Source organism: Prionailurus viverrinus, chromosome D1 (assembly GCF_022837055.1).
Source record: "Prionailurus viverrinus isolate Anna chromosome D1, UM_Priviv_1.0, whole genome shotgun sequence".
In the NCBI taxonomy this organism is placed as follows: domain Eukaryota; kingdom Metazoa; phylum Chordata; class Mammalia; order Carnivora; family Felidae; genus Prionailurus; species Prionailurus viverrinus.
In genome coordinates this window covers 102,146,109-102,164,197 of record NC_062570.1, presented here as the reverse complement: position 1 = coordinate 102,164,197, position 18,089 = coordinate 102,146,109, and the positions used below count along the sequence as shown (strand labels likewise).

At 39.4% G+C, this 18,089-nt stretch overlaps 1 protein-coding gene across 1 annotated transcript in view; it reads left to right on the top strand.

The window, feature by feature from the left end:
* Window positions 1-743: 743 nt before the first annotated feature.
* The window catches only part of LOC125176971 (fatty acid desaturase 2-like protein FADS2B), a 29,501-nt gene continuing 12,155 nt past the window's right edge, over window positions 744-18,089 (top strand). The window contains exons 1-5 of the mRNA XM_047878942.1: window positions 744-1,150; window positions 9,764-9,874; window positions 11,467-11,664; window positions 13,158-13,259; window positions 17,684-17,809. Coding sequence (XP_047734898.1) covers window positions 824-1,150; window positions 9,764-9,874; window positions 11,467-11,664; window positions 13,158-13,259; window positions 17,684-17,809 — 864 coding nt within the window. The 5' untranslated portion in view covers window positions 744-823. The remainder of the gene's footprint in view (window positions 1,151-9,763; window positions 9,875-11,466; window positions 11,665-13,157; window positions 13,260-17,683; window positions 17,810-18,089) is intronic.

The window sequence follows — 18,089 nt, the reverse complement described above, 5'->3', positions numbered from 1 at the left end:
CACTTATATCCATGTTTTTCTAACAAATGCAGTACAGTACTGTAAATACACTTTATCTTCCTTATGATTATCTTAATTATTTGTTTTCTTTAGCTTACTTTATTGTAAGAGTAAAGTGTATGATACATGTAACATACACAATCTGTGTTAATGGACCTTTTATACTATCAATCAGGCTTCTTCAATACTAGGCTATTAGTGGTTACGTTTTGGGAGAGTCCAAGTTTTATACGTGGATTTTTTGACTGTGTGTTGTTCAAGGGTCAACTATATCATTCAGACATAGGTTGGGGCAATTCCATTACACAGAGATGATGGAAAGACAATTCAATACATTTCAACCACACGTGGAATTAACAAACCTAAATGTCTCTATCCACAGGCACGCCAGAGAGCTGGGGAACCCAACTCCATGGAGTGGCAGTGTAGGACAGCCCTGTGATCTGAGCCTTGCCCCACAGCCCTGGGGCAGGCCACAACTTTCAGACCAACTGTGATTGGTCCAAGCTCTTTACCAGGGGACATTTAATGATGAAAGAGGATGCTGCGAAGACATCAGCCAGCAGAGAGAAGGAAGTGACCAAGCCTTTATCTGGGCAGAGAAAATCAGGACATACAGAGAAGTGTGAGGCTGGGGATGAGCTCATTCTCAGGATGTGAAGAGATAACTAGGTTAAAAAGTTTTCTGTGCAGGCATCAGTAGTATTCTACTGCAGTGTTCTACTGCAGTAGAATAAGAAGGAAGGAAAAGTGTCATTTTATGGTCTAATCAGAGGCAAATATTAGAAATTTCAGGAGCCAACCTAGAAATCAGAAGGGTACAATGACGATGAAGCTTGAAGACAACCATACAGGTAATGGGGACCTTGTAGGAGAGGGTCAGCCATACCTGGGTGAGAAGTATCAAGAGAATGGGAAACCAGTAGAAAATGGGAGAGGAGAGATCTCTGTAAAGCAGGAGGCAAATGGAACGTGTGGCGTGCCCAGAAAAAGTCTCAACATGTACAGCTGGCAGGAGATCCAGAAACACAATCAGAAGGCTGATCAGTGGCTGGTGATCAATCGCAAGGTCTACGATGTTACTGGCTGGGCCAACAAGCATCCAGGGGGGAGCCGAATCCTCAACCACTATGCTGGGGAAGATGCCACGGTAAGGAACTCAAAGCTCTGGCTTCTCTCTTCTGACTGGTGGGTGGCTGGGACTTGGCTCTCTTTCCCAAAGCATTTTGAGTACGTGCTCAAACTCCACAATTTCTCATCTCCTCCCAAACCAATTTTTCAGGATTCCTATCCAGCAAGAACCTGAAACCAAATAAGCCTCAAGGACTAGCTCCTATTTTGGGATGGGCTCAGATGCTGACAGTGGATACTGTTTGTGTATTTTGGATCTTGTTTTCTCTTGGTGTTGTGTTTTGAATTGGAGTCACTGTTTGCTTCCTGGTTTAGTATAGTTGACACACAACATTTCATTAGTTCAAGTGTACAATATAGTGATTCAACAACTCTATACACTAGGCTATGCTCACCACAAGTGTGGCTACCATCTGTCACTGTCTTTTAAGAAGAAAGTTACAAATGCATGAGTAAAATTTGGGAAAAATCACGTCTGTGCCCATCTAGAAATTTCTCAGACTCTTATAAATGGGGTGTGTAAAAGGAAGACAGCAATTCACATGATAGGCATCAAAATGTTAACAACAATAACACAAACCTACAATTATGGATAGTGCTTTTCTAACCCAAGTCACAGGATCAGCTCAGATGATGTGTTGGCAAAGATGCAGGCCTTCAACCACCTTGGAAATAACTGATAAACTCACTCAGCTTGAGACAGCTGAGCTGATGAATCTTTAATTTTCTGATGATGTTTATCTCTAAGAAGTTAGGGAAAAAACATGATTCCACATCCAATTCTAGCCAACAAGGTGGAATTAATTAATAAAATAAAACCATCAAGACTTTAGGATAAAATACCCATGCCACCTTGGGATTCATATCTTAAGAATGAAAATCCTGAGCGTGGCCAGCCATGTACCATAGACTTTATGTAAGTAAATCCAAAAATGTTTGGAGAAAAGATTCTTGCAAAGGAAGATGGTTCAAGAAGAATGGGAGGCTCCAGAGGAGTTCTGACAAATATAATACCCCATAGCTACTCAGAATTCAGGGAGCCTGAGCTTGGCATCTGGATAGATGAACGTGGGAAAGTTGTTAAAATGCTCGCAGCCTCTGCTTCATCATTTGTAAAATGGAAATGACCTTACCAATCTAACTGGTTTATGGTAAATGGGACTAATGCTTGTAAAGTGTTTAGCACAATGCCAAACACTTAATAAAGTTTCATTAAATTTTAACTATTATGATTTATCTCACTGGCATCCATAGCCTCAGAGGTGTGATTATTATTTCCTGTTTACCACCAGCTTAGAAATCTTGATTATATTTGGTGTCATCTGATTGGGAACAGAGGAGCCCATGGTGGAGAAGCATCATTCTCTCTAGTGAAGGAGGGCAGGACATAAAGGACCTACAATCAGAGACTTACTCTACAACCTAAGACGTGTTTGCAGGTTGTGCCCTGAAAGGCAACTGTGGACCAAAGAAAGCATAGTCTCTGTTAGCTGGCCCTCAACCCATGACCGCACCTGCCCAGTGAAGAGCACCATTCCTTTATTTACATGGAAACTCTCCTTGAAGCTTCTACTTTCCTCATAAATGCTGAATAGTGATAGATAATTAATTCACTCATTCATGTAGTCAGCTATTCTAAAACCCTTGTTAAGGGTCCAGCGTAATGATTAAGAGTACAGGTTTGGGAATGGAAAAGGGTTGGCTTGTATCTGAGCTCAACTACTTACTAAGAATGTCTTGAGGAGGTTGATGAAACTCTTGAAGCCTTGGCTTCCTCATCTAGAAATTAGGGATCATAATACCTTCATCTCGCTTGGCAGAGATTAAAAACTAAAAAAAAAATAGCAGTGCTTTTGTTTTATTATTACTTAGTTCTGAGATGGGTTGTAATTTTCTCCAAACAAAAGGCAAGACAGATAAATCCACAAAACAAAATGGGTACATAAGTTCCTGTTATTTCCCATATGAGTTGTCTGATTGTTTTCAAACTATATGATTTAAAGCTAACGGCATGGTGATAATAATTAGAGTCTAGGCCCAGTATTTTTACCTCAGAAGAGTTCACTGGGGAAAAGTCAGAAACAACCTGTAAGTCCAAGAAGAACTGATTATATAGTTATCAATATATCCATATGATGGGCTATTTTGCAATTATTAAAATAGGATTACAAGGCATTTGAGGATGAGACATGCTTATGAAACAATAGTTGGGCGCAGTCTTCATGTAAGACAACAGTATGTTCTGGGTTCCATGAAAGGCATAAATGCAACCTTGTGATACATGTACATGAACGAAATATCTAGAACAAAGAAAACAAGTTCGTATCCTAGTGCTGTTCAACCCACTTATTATCTCTGAAGTCCCCACTCTAAGAAAGACACTGGGAAGCTCAAGTTCTTTCTCATGATGGTCAAAGGCCAATATGACAGGGAAAGGATAACCAAAACTTAGAGGAAATATAGAAAAGTTCATCCAGCTATTTGGAGGACTACCATGTGGAAGACAGGGGAGCTGTATGCAGTTCAGAAGAGTGGCATGCAGTCAGTGGAGGTGAGGTTAGGGCTGGAGGAAGAGAGGATTTTTCGCAGAGGTGGAGTGAAAGCAGGATTCACGTCAGGAGTAAACACCCAGCCAGAATGGGCATCCCAGCTTAACCACTTCTTTTGCTTAGCACAATATTGGCCCATGGTATGTGCTCAATTAGCGTCATTGACTATCATGACATAAGGAGGACAGAATGTGAGAAAGGAGAGGTAGAGAAAGAGAAAAGAGAAAGGAGAGGGAGAGGAAGGTTCTTGAGAGCTGAGCCATGCCTTCCTCCTCTTTCTCCTCTTCCACTACACATAATAACACTTCCCTAGCACAGCATCCATCCCCATCGGCAATCACCACGGCAAAACCAACCCAGATTTCTAAGCATTAGTGAAAGTGAAAGTAGTAATCAGTACGAGTAGTTGCATCTTCTCTGGGTTGTCAACATTTCTTAAATTATCTGGTTCTCATCAGAACAATGATTCAAGTAGAAAATAGGTGGAGAAGTAGAGAGAGGGGGTGCTGAGGCACTAAAGGTGAAGATGGGCCATGAGGACATGCTTTCTTTCAGAAAGGCCAGTCTGGCAGCTAAGTGATGGCTGTACTGAAGAACAGTCAGCCAAAATGAAGGAGGGAGCCCATGGAACATGTTGAAAGTCCTAACAAGGCACTGACCACAGGAATGGAAAAGACGGGGTAGCTGCAAAGGATGTCTATGAGACATAATTTATAAAATGTGATGAGCGACTGGTTAATTGTTGAGAAACAGTCTGTCTGACTTGTGCATATGTGACATAGTGAACTAGGTGCCTATATCCATGACAGAATAGGGAAGCCAGGAGGATGAGCAGGTTTGGGAGGGAGAGCAGAGAGAGAGAGAACTGGGGCTGGAGCTCAGCAGAAAGTATCGCAGAAAAAACTTTGGTATAGGGAAGAGCTTTCAAATAATGAAAGTTCTCAAACAATGAAATGAGTTGCAGTGGAAAAATAACCCTCTGCTTATTCCTGTGGGTGAAGGGGAATCTGGGTGACTTTAAGTGAACATTCTCCATTCCAAAAAGGCTTTCTCCCAGATAAAGGGCAAAGACAGTATTCTCCTTACAAACTGACCTATTCACAACTCATGTACTACCCAAAATATGAGGGGGCTTTAGCCTTTGCCTTGGAGCACATGAGACCAGAGAAGACTAAGCATAAGAGAAATTACTCAGAGATGTGGGAATGCATATGTAGTTGGATGTTGACTAGTCTGGTGAGCTTTTGTGAGGTGAGTAAATCAAAATCCATGTTCTAGTTACCTTGTTTTGTGACTGTGTGTATATATATTTCTCACTGGTGTTTTATTTCCAGAATTTCTTCCCCCAGACAAACTAAATATAATACAAAAAGTGCAATCACTTATTAATTTATTTATTTGGTCTGGCTTTCAAAACCAAATCCCTTAGCTACTAGGCTAAGATAAGATCCTCAATCAGGTTTTATAGAATGACTGAATAAATGAATGGAAGAATTAGTAAACCCATTAGGCAGAGTGGGTGACATTATTATCCTCATTTAGAAAAAACCCTGAGGCTTGAGAAATTAAGCAATTTCCCCAATATAAAGCAGCTTAGTCCTTTGCTACCCTGCACTGTGCCTTAGTGTGAATTAGGAAGGCACACTCCTTGGGTGGTTGCAGCACAAGATTTGGCAAACAGAATGTTTGCTGGATTTCAGCCCATGCCTAGCCTCCTGGATGAGTGCCTTCGTGCAGGGGACAACCTCTTGATAGTACTTAAGTTTGTAAATGCAGGGGTTTGTCTCAGGCCTGTGTCGAAATAACCCGTTTTGAAATGAATGTTGGTACAGATTTATGAATAGATTAAGGAGTAGAGATTATGGTTAAGAAGGGAGTCAAAAAGCTAACAGATGAAAATGGGAGATGCTGGGTAGGGAAGAGACACTGGTTCTTAAGACCTGTATCTTCTGAGCTCAACACTCTTGAATGCTCCCAACTTTTTCTTTGTTAGAGAAAGCTTATATTCATCTCTTAATTCCTCCTTTCCCTTATTCATCAGGCATCCACTGAGCCACATGCCATATTCCAGGCAAAACGAGACAGTAGGAATAATTTAATCAATAGTACATGGCTTTCGTCTTCAATAACTCTAACATACGTTGGAACAAATTTATCCAAGAAGGTGAAAGACCTGCACACTAGAAACTAAGACATTAATGAAAGAAATTGAGGAAGATACAAACAAATGGAAAGGTATTCTGTGCTCATGGGTTGGAAGATTTAATCTGTTAAAATGTACATTCTACCTAAAACAATCCACAGGTTCCATGCATTCTCTATCAGAATTCCAATGGCATTTTTCATGAAAATAGATTAAATAATCCTAAAATTTTATTGGATTTTTTAATAAAAAATTTTTATTTAGGTTTTATCCTAAAACCATAAATGACCCCAAATAGTCAAAGCAACCTTGAGAAATAACCCACCTGGATTCCCTGATATCAGTACACACTACAAAGCTACAGATGAATGTATAAAGAAAATGTGATGCACATGCATGCGTGCGCGCGTGCGCGCGCGCACACACACACACACACACACACACACACGATAGAATACTATTCAGCCATAAAAAAGAACGAAATCCTGCCATTTGCAACAACCTGGATGGACCCAGAAGGCATTATGCTAATTGAAATATGTCAGACAGAGGAAGAAAAATAGCATATGATTTCACTTATATGTGGAATCTAAGAAAGAAAACAAAATATCAAGCTCATAGATACAGAAAACCAATTGGTGGTTACCAGAGGCAGGAGGTATGGGGTGGGATAAAAGGGTGAAGGAGTTCAAAAGTGCAAACTTCCAGCTACAATAAATAAATCATGGGGGTTGTAATGTTTTGCATGGTGACTATAGTTAATAATACTGTATTGCGTATTTGAAAAGTGTTGAGAGATTAAATCTCTTGTATCATTAAATGATACAAGTTATCATCACCAGAAAAAGAATTTGGTAACTATGTAAGGGGGCAGATGTTAACCAGACTTATTGTGGTGATTATTTTGCAATGCATGCAAATATCAAATCGTTCTTTTTTACACCTGAAGCCAATATAAGGCTATATGAATATTATACTAATTTTTAAAAAAGAAAAACACAAAGACCACTAGAGAAGGGGGCAGGTACACAGTTTCATTGTAATATAATTTGAAAAGCTCTAGGGGCTACAGGAGCCACAGGAGATGGTAAATAACTTTCCTAAGTTAGGTGGAGGCATTATTTAATCTGAATCTTGAGGGGTGAGGAAGAGTATTTATAGAGAGAAAATGGAGGAAGGTAGTTAAGACAAAGGAAACAGTCTGTGACAAGCTTCAGAAAAATAGACAGGCATGGAATGTTCATTGAATTGGAAGATGTCTGGTGGACAAATGGCTCATGAAGGGTGATAGTGAAAGGTAAGCCTGGAGAGGCAGGTTGAAGCCAGAGGCAAAGGAATTCAGGGGATTAAAACCTAATATGGAGAGGTATCATTACTATATGCCCAGGAGATACATACAGATTTTTGCACCACCCCAAACAATCTGGCATCACTTCTCTCTTGAGAGGCCTTTCAGAAAAAGAATTATACATGTTAAGGATAGAATAAATTGTTACAGCTTCATGGCTTTAAAGTCACATAGACTTTAGTTCAAATGTTGGCTCTACTATTTACCTATTTGCTGTGACATTTTGGACAAGACTTTCTCTCCTCAAAGACTTGGTATTTTTATCGTTATAGCACAAATGATGGAACCTCACAGATCTAAAGTGATGGTTATGAGTTGGCCCATAGATTGTCTGGTACACAAGATACGCTCAACAGAAGTCAGCACTATCCCCTCCCCCCTTCATTTTACCCCCTCTCCTTCCTTCAGCACGAATATACTTGCCCAAGTGTGTTGATAACATAACCTGTTTTTACAGGTGTTTCAAAAAGAGAATTTCACAACTTCCACAATATCCAGACTCTATTAGGAAATTCTTTTACATTGAATATTCTAAGACTACGTAAACTCCTTTGTTGTACTGCTCATCAGGACAATGAAAAGAGGTCCACATGGCAGGGCAAGGCTTACTATTCTGGAAAAACTCTATTGGTCTTTAGGATCTGTTATTGCAGTGTTGCCTATGGATTTTGCTGTGAATCAAAAGACAAACAAATAAAACCCCACCAAAACCAACCAACAAAACAAACAAACAAACAAACGATGAACCCAGAAGAATGTTTTTGTCAGCACACTGCTCCAGGGTTCTGAATGACTGCTTATAGTAAGATGAAATTTCAATGGCTTACCTTTCTTATACCTTCTTATCTTGATCCACCAGAATGTTTTCCATCCTATCTGCTCTTAAAGAACAGGTAGAATATTTTGCCAATATGGATCATTCTGAAATACTTAATAGCCTTCTTAATCACTGGATGGCTGTCTTCCTGGCTCAGGAAACTAAGTTTTAAAGTTGTAGAATGTGAAATTATATAGTATAGCATTTCCAAAGGGGGTCAGAGTAAAGTACGCAGAAGCAGAATGGAAAGTAGGGACTGGACTGGTTCTAGCAAATACAAAGCCCTTTTTATATCATTGAACCTAGAGACTATAAGGAGAAGTAAGTCTAAAAAGCTGATATTGCACCCTTCTAATTAATGTTATTCATTACATAAACACCTTCTTAGAAAGTAGGCTTCTACATAGTTCTTAGATGTATCTAAAATTGCTTTGCACTTTGAACTTGGAAGTTTCATTATATTCACTAAAATAATTCAGAGTTCATTACACATTAAGCATTGGAGTATAGGAAGAAAATCTCTGAGGTGCTGTATTGAAGGGAATGTAGGTAGTAAGTTCTTAGCACTAGAAGTATACATACAAGAAAGATGGCTAATATGTTGACTCGCTTAATCCCTAAAGTAACTTTATGAATTGGTTGGCTATTGTCATCACCCTTCTGTTAGAGAAAACAGAAGCACAGACAAGGTCAAGAGATTTGTCCACAGCTTCATAGCTCCACAGCTAGTAAGTAGAAACCAGAATTTAAATGAAGAAAGGCCACTCCAGAGTCCATTTTCCTAGTCAGTACTATGGGATACCAGCACTTTAGAGTCGTGGGTGTGGCTTCCATGTTTTCAACTTATGATGTTGATTATATTCCCTCACTTTTAATAACTCCTGTGCCCAAAGTCATATTAGCAGAAAGCCTAGAAAGTCCACCTCTTGGAGAATTTTCCTTCCCCCAAAATGGTTTAAACACCTGGAAGGAAAGAGAGTATCTTTTAGTTGCAAATATAAGCAGGATATAGGAACCACCACACTTCACATAGCCTCTACCCACAAGGTGCTGCTTAACATGGACCTGAGATGGGGAAAAGCAGTTGGTCACCTCTATGTGCCTGGCTGTCACAACACTTGCAGAGACTGCCCTAGCACTGTTTAGAAAGAGTGATGAGACCCCTCCAGTGAAAAACTTTGTGAAAAGCGTGTACTTTAGACAGTTCAGACCTCAAGGGCTGTGCTCCCTTTCTCTCCTGTGCATTAATCCTACACTATCAATGTCAACTTTAACCAGTTTTTTAAAAATAACTTAATTCAAATGTTTCATTCCTCTTGGCTTTGGCCAGGAACCAAGAGGGAGATTTGATGGGAGATGTACTTTTCACAGCTAGTCATGGTTGCTGCATGTTTCTGTGTGGGCAACTTCCACCAAGCCTGATGTTGGACTTTAAGGATTCATCATGGCTTATTAACTCCAGCAAATTAATTCTTCTGGTGCTCAATAAAGTAAACAGCAATCCCTTCCAATGATCAGGAATATCCTGGCTGTGTTGGGCTTGCCTAATGAAGCAGTGCATCAAGCTGGGGGACCTCCAGCATGAAGCTTTCACAAAATATCTCCAAGGGTAATTTTGATTGTTCAACTGGAGACATCAACCTGGGGTTAGAAGAAATCCTCTGTAATAGAGTCTGCTGATTCCCAAGATGGGCACAGGATAAGGTAAGGAAGGGGACTATTCTGTAGATAAGCATGTGTCTGCTAAGCCTCTATCAATTCTCTGTGATTTACAGGATGTCTTCAGAGCCATGCACCTGGACCTTGACATTGTAAAATTGTACCTTAAGCCGCTGCTCATTGGAGAGCTTGCCCCAGAAGAGCCTAGCCAGGAGAGACACAAAAGTGTGAGTGGGGTCTCAGGACTCAGAAACATGTGGAGGGATGAGGACAAAGGCCAGCTGATCGTTTCCTGACATATCCAAGAATTGATCATTTTCTGTGAGATGCCTGACATCATGGCTGGGTGAACCTGCTATACAATAAATGAGTAGCTTCTACACATTACAATATAACATCATCCTCCTTAGACACTCAGAATTCTTAAACCTCTGTGTAAAAAGGAAAGAAATGTTTGGGCCTGTACCAAACAGAATTTCCATGTCTCCAAGTACCTCTTTTTTTGCCCAGATATATCTAGATACAATTTTTGTCCAGTGACTGATTATAAAAATGTTTGATGTCTGTGTCTATGTTCCCTTTTAAAGTAAGTTCCATGAGAGCAGGGAATATCTATGTATGTATGTATGTATGTATGTATATATCTATCTATATATCTATCTATATTGCTTATCTCTGTGTACTCAAGAACCCACCTGCACAGGATCAGACATATAGTACGGACTCCATAAATAGCTATTGAATGAAAGATGTGAATATATCATAACAGAAGCCCTTTCTACATTTGGTGAAACTATAGTCCAAGGAAAATAAATTGCTATCTGAAAGTCCCATAGTTGGTATATCAGAAAACTGGGATTCCAAGTCACTTATTTCTGGCTCCAATCCAAATGAAAATTTGCTTCTAGAATTATGTTCATAGCTTTTACATTTTATGCTACAAATTTCTCTCCTTTTGTGTATCTCCTTGAACAGTCTTGTTTTCTTTCTTATACCCTGGTCACTGTGTCAACTGTCCTGTTTTCAAACCCATTAGTCATTAAGCTAAGAGATATGTCTTCCCATCTCTTACACTGACTCTCCAGTTTGATTGGCAAGCTTGTAAACCAATACTAGCCTTGACCATGCACACACATGCACATATGCATGTTACACACACACAGGACAAGGAAACTTACCCTCCCCCACACACACAGACACACATACACATCAGCACACACACACTAATGCCACAAGAGATCCTGCCTTGTGCATAGGGACCCATCAAGCAGCTCATAGGAAAGTCTTCCTTTGAACTAATTTACATGAACTGCATTTTTCTATGTTCATCATCTTTAATGAAAGGGCTCTTTGCACAAACTGATCTGATGATGAGGTAGAAAATTCTGTGTAAAGTGTACCACTAAGTATGGTAACACAAGTCCATATAGACCACACAGTTCCCTGAAGCATAATCGGTGATCAATCAATACCTGAAACAATACTGATGGTTAAAAGACAACTGTTAGACAATAACTCCCTAGATTCCCCGCCCCCCCAAACCCTACTCTTTCTGAGTTCCAAAACAGTTTGAGGACAGTTTACAAATCACTACCCATTTTTTCTCTTCTCCTGAAAAAAAATATTATCATAACCTTTTTAAAAGGTTTTGTTTGCTCATAGTTTTATGTTTTTAATTTTGCTCAATTAAATTTGTTAATATCCTTAAATTTCTAGTCATAAAAGTAAGGTATTAATAAAGTAATAAAAGGGATTTTTAATTGTGTTCATTTGTGTTCCCTGAGGGAACTAATTCCTTCCTTGAACATTTATTTCTCAGTCCCAGCTGGTGGAAGATTTCCGAGAATTGCGGAGAACATTAGAGGCCATGAACATGTTCAAGGTCAACCCAGTGTTCTTCTTCCTTCAGATCGCCCAGATCTTCATTTTAGAAACTCTGGCTTGGCTAATAGTGTGGCATTTTGGCAGTGGCTGGCCTGTGACAATATTCATCTCCTTCCTTCTCACAATTTCCCAGGTAAGCACATACCCTAAAATCAAGCAGTGGCTTTAGGGGACAATTCAGAATTGCTTCCTTCTCCCTTTAGACCTGCACCAGGTGCTTCCTGACACTTCCTGGCAAGCTACTAATCCACATCTGACACCAGCAAGTTACCACATCTTGCCAGGCCCCAGTCTTTTGTCTGTAAATCGGGATAACAATTTTTATGTAAATATTCTCTACTAAACAAGTTAACGTGTAAAACACTTAGCACAATGACTAGCATAGGAAATATTTAATTTATGACAGATGATCGTCTTTGCCCAATTGTATCCATACCAGTTCAGTAACTGAAGTCGTTTCTCAGCCATGTAACACTCACCTTTTTTATTCATCTTCCAACCAATAAAAAGAGAGAAAGACAAATCAAGAAACAGAATCTTAACTATGGAGAATGAACTGATGGTTACCAAAGGAGAGGGGGTGGGGGGATGTATGAAATAGGTGATGGGGATTGAGGAGTGAACTTGTCACGATGAGCACTGGGGGTTGTACGGAGGTGTCGAATCACTGTATTGTATATCTGAAACTAGCATTACACTGTATATTAACTAACTGGAATTTATATAAAAACTTAAAAACCTGAACTTATGGATTCCACCATAAATTGTAATCAACAACTGGCACCAGCAGAGCATTGGATAAATCTTTGTTGAATGAAGTGTGAATCTCTGAACACGGCTTTCTGTGAGCACAACACTGTGGGGGGGACACGAAAGGAAATGCACCTGGTTCCTTCCCTGGGGAAAAGAGTCTTCCACTGGGGAGACCGATGTTCACACTGGTAAACATTCTATGTGACAGAATGACATCGGTGCCAAAGAGAGGAACCAGCATATGCTGTTAAAGCAGAAAGAGGCATTTAATTCTCATGGGGATAACTGGGGAAGGTTTTATGGAAAATTAATGTCAAAGTTAATTCCAGAATTTATGATATGTTATTTATTTATTTATTGTAAAGTCAACTTGCTTTATTCCTTGAAAAACAATTCTTTTGGAAACTGGAAAGGAAGCAAATATTTGTTTGGTGCTTAACATAAGCCAAGCACTTTGGAGGTATTTAAGTTTGCCAACAGTCCATGAGTAAGGTATTATTATCCCTACCTATCAGAGGAAGAGCTGAGGTTCAGAGCTACTGAGTAACCTGCCAAGATCTGTGCAACACATACATGGTAAAGAACAGTTGAGAACCCAAATCTGCCTGACTCCAAAGGCCATACTCTTTGTCCTCCTCACTGGAAGATTTGACAGTGGTAAGGAAAATGTTCTAGGCTGAAAGAACTCAGTTCACAAAGGCACACAAGTGGGAAAGAATGCAATGTGTGGGAAATAGAAAGTGAACTTGGCTTGGGGCCAGATGAGATCCCCCACCATTCTTCTCCAATGGGCTCCTGAATCTATGGGCAGGCTCATTGATTAATTTCTTCTTAACTCCTCAACCTCTCTAACAACAACTTAATCTCTTCTAGGTTCAGTGTTTTCTTCTGCAACATGACTTGGGACACATTTCTATATTTCCAAAGTCCAAGTGGAGCCGCTTGATGCAAAAATTAATGATGAGTCATCTCAAGGTACAGGATGTTAATCGAGCATGATGGAATTCTCAAAACTCATTTCCTAAGACTATGGTTACCAAATTTGTGTGCTGATAGGAGTAAAAAAAGTGTTTGTGCATAAATATATTTGCAAATAAGTATAAATACAATAAAAATGTAGATACCATATATATATATACATATATATACATATGACATTATAATATATATGTTAAAATTAGAATTTGGAATTTTTATGAGGGAAGGTTTATTTTTATTTAGGAAATTCCAACAGTTTTTTTTTTCTTACACTAATAAAGTCTTTGGCCCAGTCCCTGGTACCCAATTAAGAAACCACCTTGGAGGAGAACAATTGTACCTTAATAAATGAAGAGGCACTCTGTAAAATCATGAATGGGAATGTTTCTAGAAGGAGTCTGAATATTTACTGCTGGGAAGCTACAGGAATCTAGCAAAGCCCGATTTGTCTTAGAAGGACAGGTCTATGAAGAAATAGGAAAGGATGCAGAAGAGATAATAGTGAAGAGAAAGAGAAAAAGTGGACAAGACAGGTCAGAGGGCACTGTTCAAGAGTCAAGGGCTGCAAATCCCAGAAGGCTGGAAACAGCAGTGATGATGATGGCAGTTGGCCTTGTATCCCTGCCCAAACTCCAGGAGAGCATATACTTTGTCTTATGTGCCACTATGCTGCAGAGTGCTTGGCACATAGTAAGCCTTCAATAGCATTTGTTGAGTGGATGGATGGATGGATGGATGGATGGGTGAACCAAGGTAACAGTACAGGACTGCTAAGAGTGGGTGCTAGATCTGACTCTGAAAAGGCCCGTTGTGTGATCTTGTCTGATATCTGACTCTCCATGTCCTTATCTCTAATATTAGGAGTTAAACTGGATGTCTGCTTTTCTAGGACATTCTAGGATTTAGTGACTATGTACACTGGCCCAGACAGGGGGGAAATGCCTCTGAGCCTTCCACTAAGCCAAATACTGCATTCAAGCCAGCTCATTTTAGAAAAAACTCATAGGCACTTTTGTTTTGTCTTAGCACTGTTGTTTTATATTGAACTGGAAGATACTTAAAATCACCGTCTTATCTATCCTCTTTCCAGTCGAGCAAACAAAGTTTAAGTAGATTCAGTAACACTGAGTGGGATCTGGGTTCCTATTAGAATTATGTCTGTTACTCAAAATTGTTAGAATGAATAACATATTGTCATTTTATTTGATGTTTTATTTAACTGGGAAATTCCTGTAGGTGCACTGTTCTGCCCTCCATCCACTAGTGCTAAATTGACACTGTTTCTGTGTTCAATCAGAAATCTTTACCACAGAATAAAAGAAGGAAATCCCACAGAAAGAATTAGGTAATGGACCCTCCCACTCTCCCTCCCCTGTTTTGAGGAAGTCAGAGGGAAAAGGAGACTCATGTGACCTGGAGATAATTGACAGTTGATCTGGTGTCAGTATATATAATGTTTCAAGCTCTACCCTTGCTGGTGCTTTAAAAAAAATCATTGCTTTTCCATTGGTCCAAATTTGTACACTGCTCTTTCTCTATGAGTTGTGTTGCCAGAAACAAGTTTTGCACTAGTTGAAATGAACACAACCTTGATAACTCATGAACAGAGGAAGTAAATGGGAAATGCTCTAAAAGCTAATTGAGTGCACTGGGCCTTTTGCAGGCAAAACCAGCAATTTGTGAGCAAAATGAATACAGGCTTCAATCATCTGCAGCAGAGTAAACTACCTAGGGGAAGGAAAGTTGGGAAGGAGGGAAGTAACAAAGAAAATTATAATAGAAGCAGCAACAACTTCACCTTCTACATACATTACAATTTTAAATTTCAAAACTTGATTTCATGCCAATTTACCCTCCCCCATGGAAAAGCACAAATATATATTGAGATTTTGTTGGAATATGCTTTCACTACCTGTGCTAGTAATGGTGTATGTCTGGTCTTTGCTTTTTTGTGTGTGTTTGTGCAGCAAAAGAGCCCTTCTGAAAGCACACTCTGAAATGTCTGCACACATTTTGGACTTCTATGCAATGTTCAAATCAAAATGGACTCCCTGTAGCATATTTTTCGACTTCCCCTCCCCAACACCCAGCATGCCCAGTTTGAAAACTATAAGAATCAAGTGTCATTACAGGGACAAAGAGATAGAATGTTTGATATTAAGATCTGCCTTGAAAATCTGGCCTATCCTGTTTCCATGACTACATCCTAAAATAATTTTGGGGGGGGGGAGTGTCAAGTATGTTATTTCCTGTAACATTTTTCTCATTCATTTCACAGATGAGGAAATTACCCAACGCCACATACACCCAGTAGCAGGGATTTGAATTCAGCCCCAAAATGGCTTTAGAACAATGTTTGGAATCCTTATAATGCACCAAGAAAGGACCTAACATGGAAATGAGGAATGACTTAGGGTGGTTCTTATATGGAATTTGGTACAGGGGCAACCTATTTGCATGTAGCTGATTATCTTCACTTTCAGCTGGATCACTATCCCTCACCTCCAGTAATTGTGGCTTCCAGACCGAGGGGTGAGGGTAGAGCCAGCTGCCTTATCACACCCATAATTACTCTGACATTACCAGTTTCCACAGATAGTCATTGACTGCAAGGGTACTGTCAAAATGTTAGCTCACAAAGGATTAAACTAACAAAGTGAATCATTGTTTATCACAGTGCCCTTGTTTCTGTATTGCTCCTGTTGGGTTGTATGTTTCATAAGTGTGGGAGCTCCATTTTATCATGTCTAACTTTATACAGCAAATACTTGGCTCAGTGTCTGATGCATGGGAGGTATTTCAAAATAAATAATGAACGTATAAACAAAGAGAAAGTGCACAATTGTAAGGGTGAGTGGGTGGTATGCAGTTTGGTAGGAGACGAGCAGAGTGCAATGGAGACCCCACAGGGGGAATGAAAATTGATGAGTACACCTTGAGTTTGACATATCATGAAACACCCACAAGGAAATGTTTGGAAAGTGATTTCCCTTTAAAGCATGAGATTCAGGGAAGAGATGTGGGATGCAGGAAGAGAGATTCCACCATAAGGATGGTAGGGAGTGTTAGTGGTAAAAAGAGACTATCACTCCGGAGGGATGATAACACGAGGGTTTGCTAAGAGAGGACTCTGCAATAAGACTAGAAGGCAATGCTCACATGATTTTCAAACATTCCCTTCCCCCTCTACCATGGATGTATAGTGTCTAGATGAGTATAGTCCAACAGAAATATAATTCTAAGCCACATTAAAATGATATAAATCATTTTAAATTTTCTCATAGCCACATCTTAAAAGATAACTTTATTACCACATATATATTCAAAATATTATAATTTCTACATGTAATCAATATAAAAGTTGTTAATATGATATTTTACACTCCTTTTTTCATACCATGCCTCAAAATCCAATATTATACACATACAGCCATCTTAATTTGACTGGTCACACTTCAAGTGCTCAAAAGCCAGCATGTGGCTCATGGCTACCATATTGGACAGTGACGATGTAAAACATGTATAGGCCAGTTATTGAGATATATCAAATATGCAATAAAAACCAAATACTGCTTATTCTTATGTAATAATTTATGTAATAGGGGAAAGGAGAAGAAATTGAATATCTCAGTATGCCAACATTTTACATACATCATCTCATGTCTCCCCAAACAACCCATGGAGGTAAATGTCATTACTGCAGATGGAATAGAGCCTCAAAGAGGGTGAAATTTACCCAAGCCACACAGCAGTATTTATATATCCAGGGTATGAAACCACACTGATGTGCTACCAAATCCTTGCTCTATTAAAACCTTTATACTGTCATTGAGAGAAAGAAAATCATAAGCAACCTAATCAGAGATGATTTGAACTCGGCATCAGTTAAAATATTTTTATTCTCATTTATATTTATATGAGATCATTGAAGCCTGAACATGCAAGAATCTGAGCCAAGCCCCCTACAAAATCATTTCAGATCCATGATTCTTTGAAATACTGATTAAAGCAGGATTCCTAGGACCGTTTTTTCCCGAGAGCTAATTAAAGTTTTAGAGTTGAATTTTCTTTATTTGTAAAATAAGAATACTAACTGACCTTCCTACCTTCAGGATTTTTTAAATGAGGACCCCCACCCAAAATAAAGGATGGAAAAACATTTCATTTTACCGGTTTTTGTGAATTTTCATGATCAGGAGTTGCATTAGCCTGAATTTGTGTTCCTGGATCCCATGATTATTTGATTGTAGGCTTTGAAAGGCTCTGTCCAATGAGCCATTCTGTGACCCAGCAGTCAGGGAACAAGTTCCAGAAGCTCAGATATCTTACTTTGACTTTGGAGATGCATGCAGAAAACTCTGAGACCGAAGGACATCCCAGGAGAGAAATCTTGCAGCTAATGAATCCTCTCTTCTTCTCAGGGCCTGTCAACATGCTGGTGGAATCACCGACACTTCCAACATCATGTAAAAACAAACATCTACCCCAAAGACCCAGATATTAATACAGGCCCACTTCATGTGAATGGATATTTGAAGCCTGCCAAGGTATGTTTAGAGCTGCTGCAAACATGAGAAATTTTCCTGGAAGTGGTTCCTGGAAATGTCTATGGTCTTGTCCTGGAAAGATCGAGCTGAGGGTTCCCACTTCAAGCATGTTCTCAGAACACGTCTCCTTCTTTTATGTCCGGCATAGAGATGTGAAGTAACTGATTCTGGGGTTGTATGAATAGAAGAAGATGTGAAGCATGGGACTCTGTGACTTGAAAGGACATGTTGCCAACCTCCAACAGCAGGAAATATGATAACCCGTATCACTCTGCTTGAG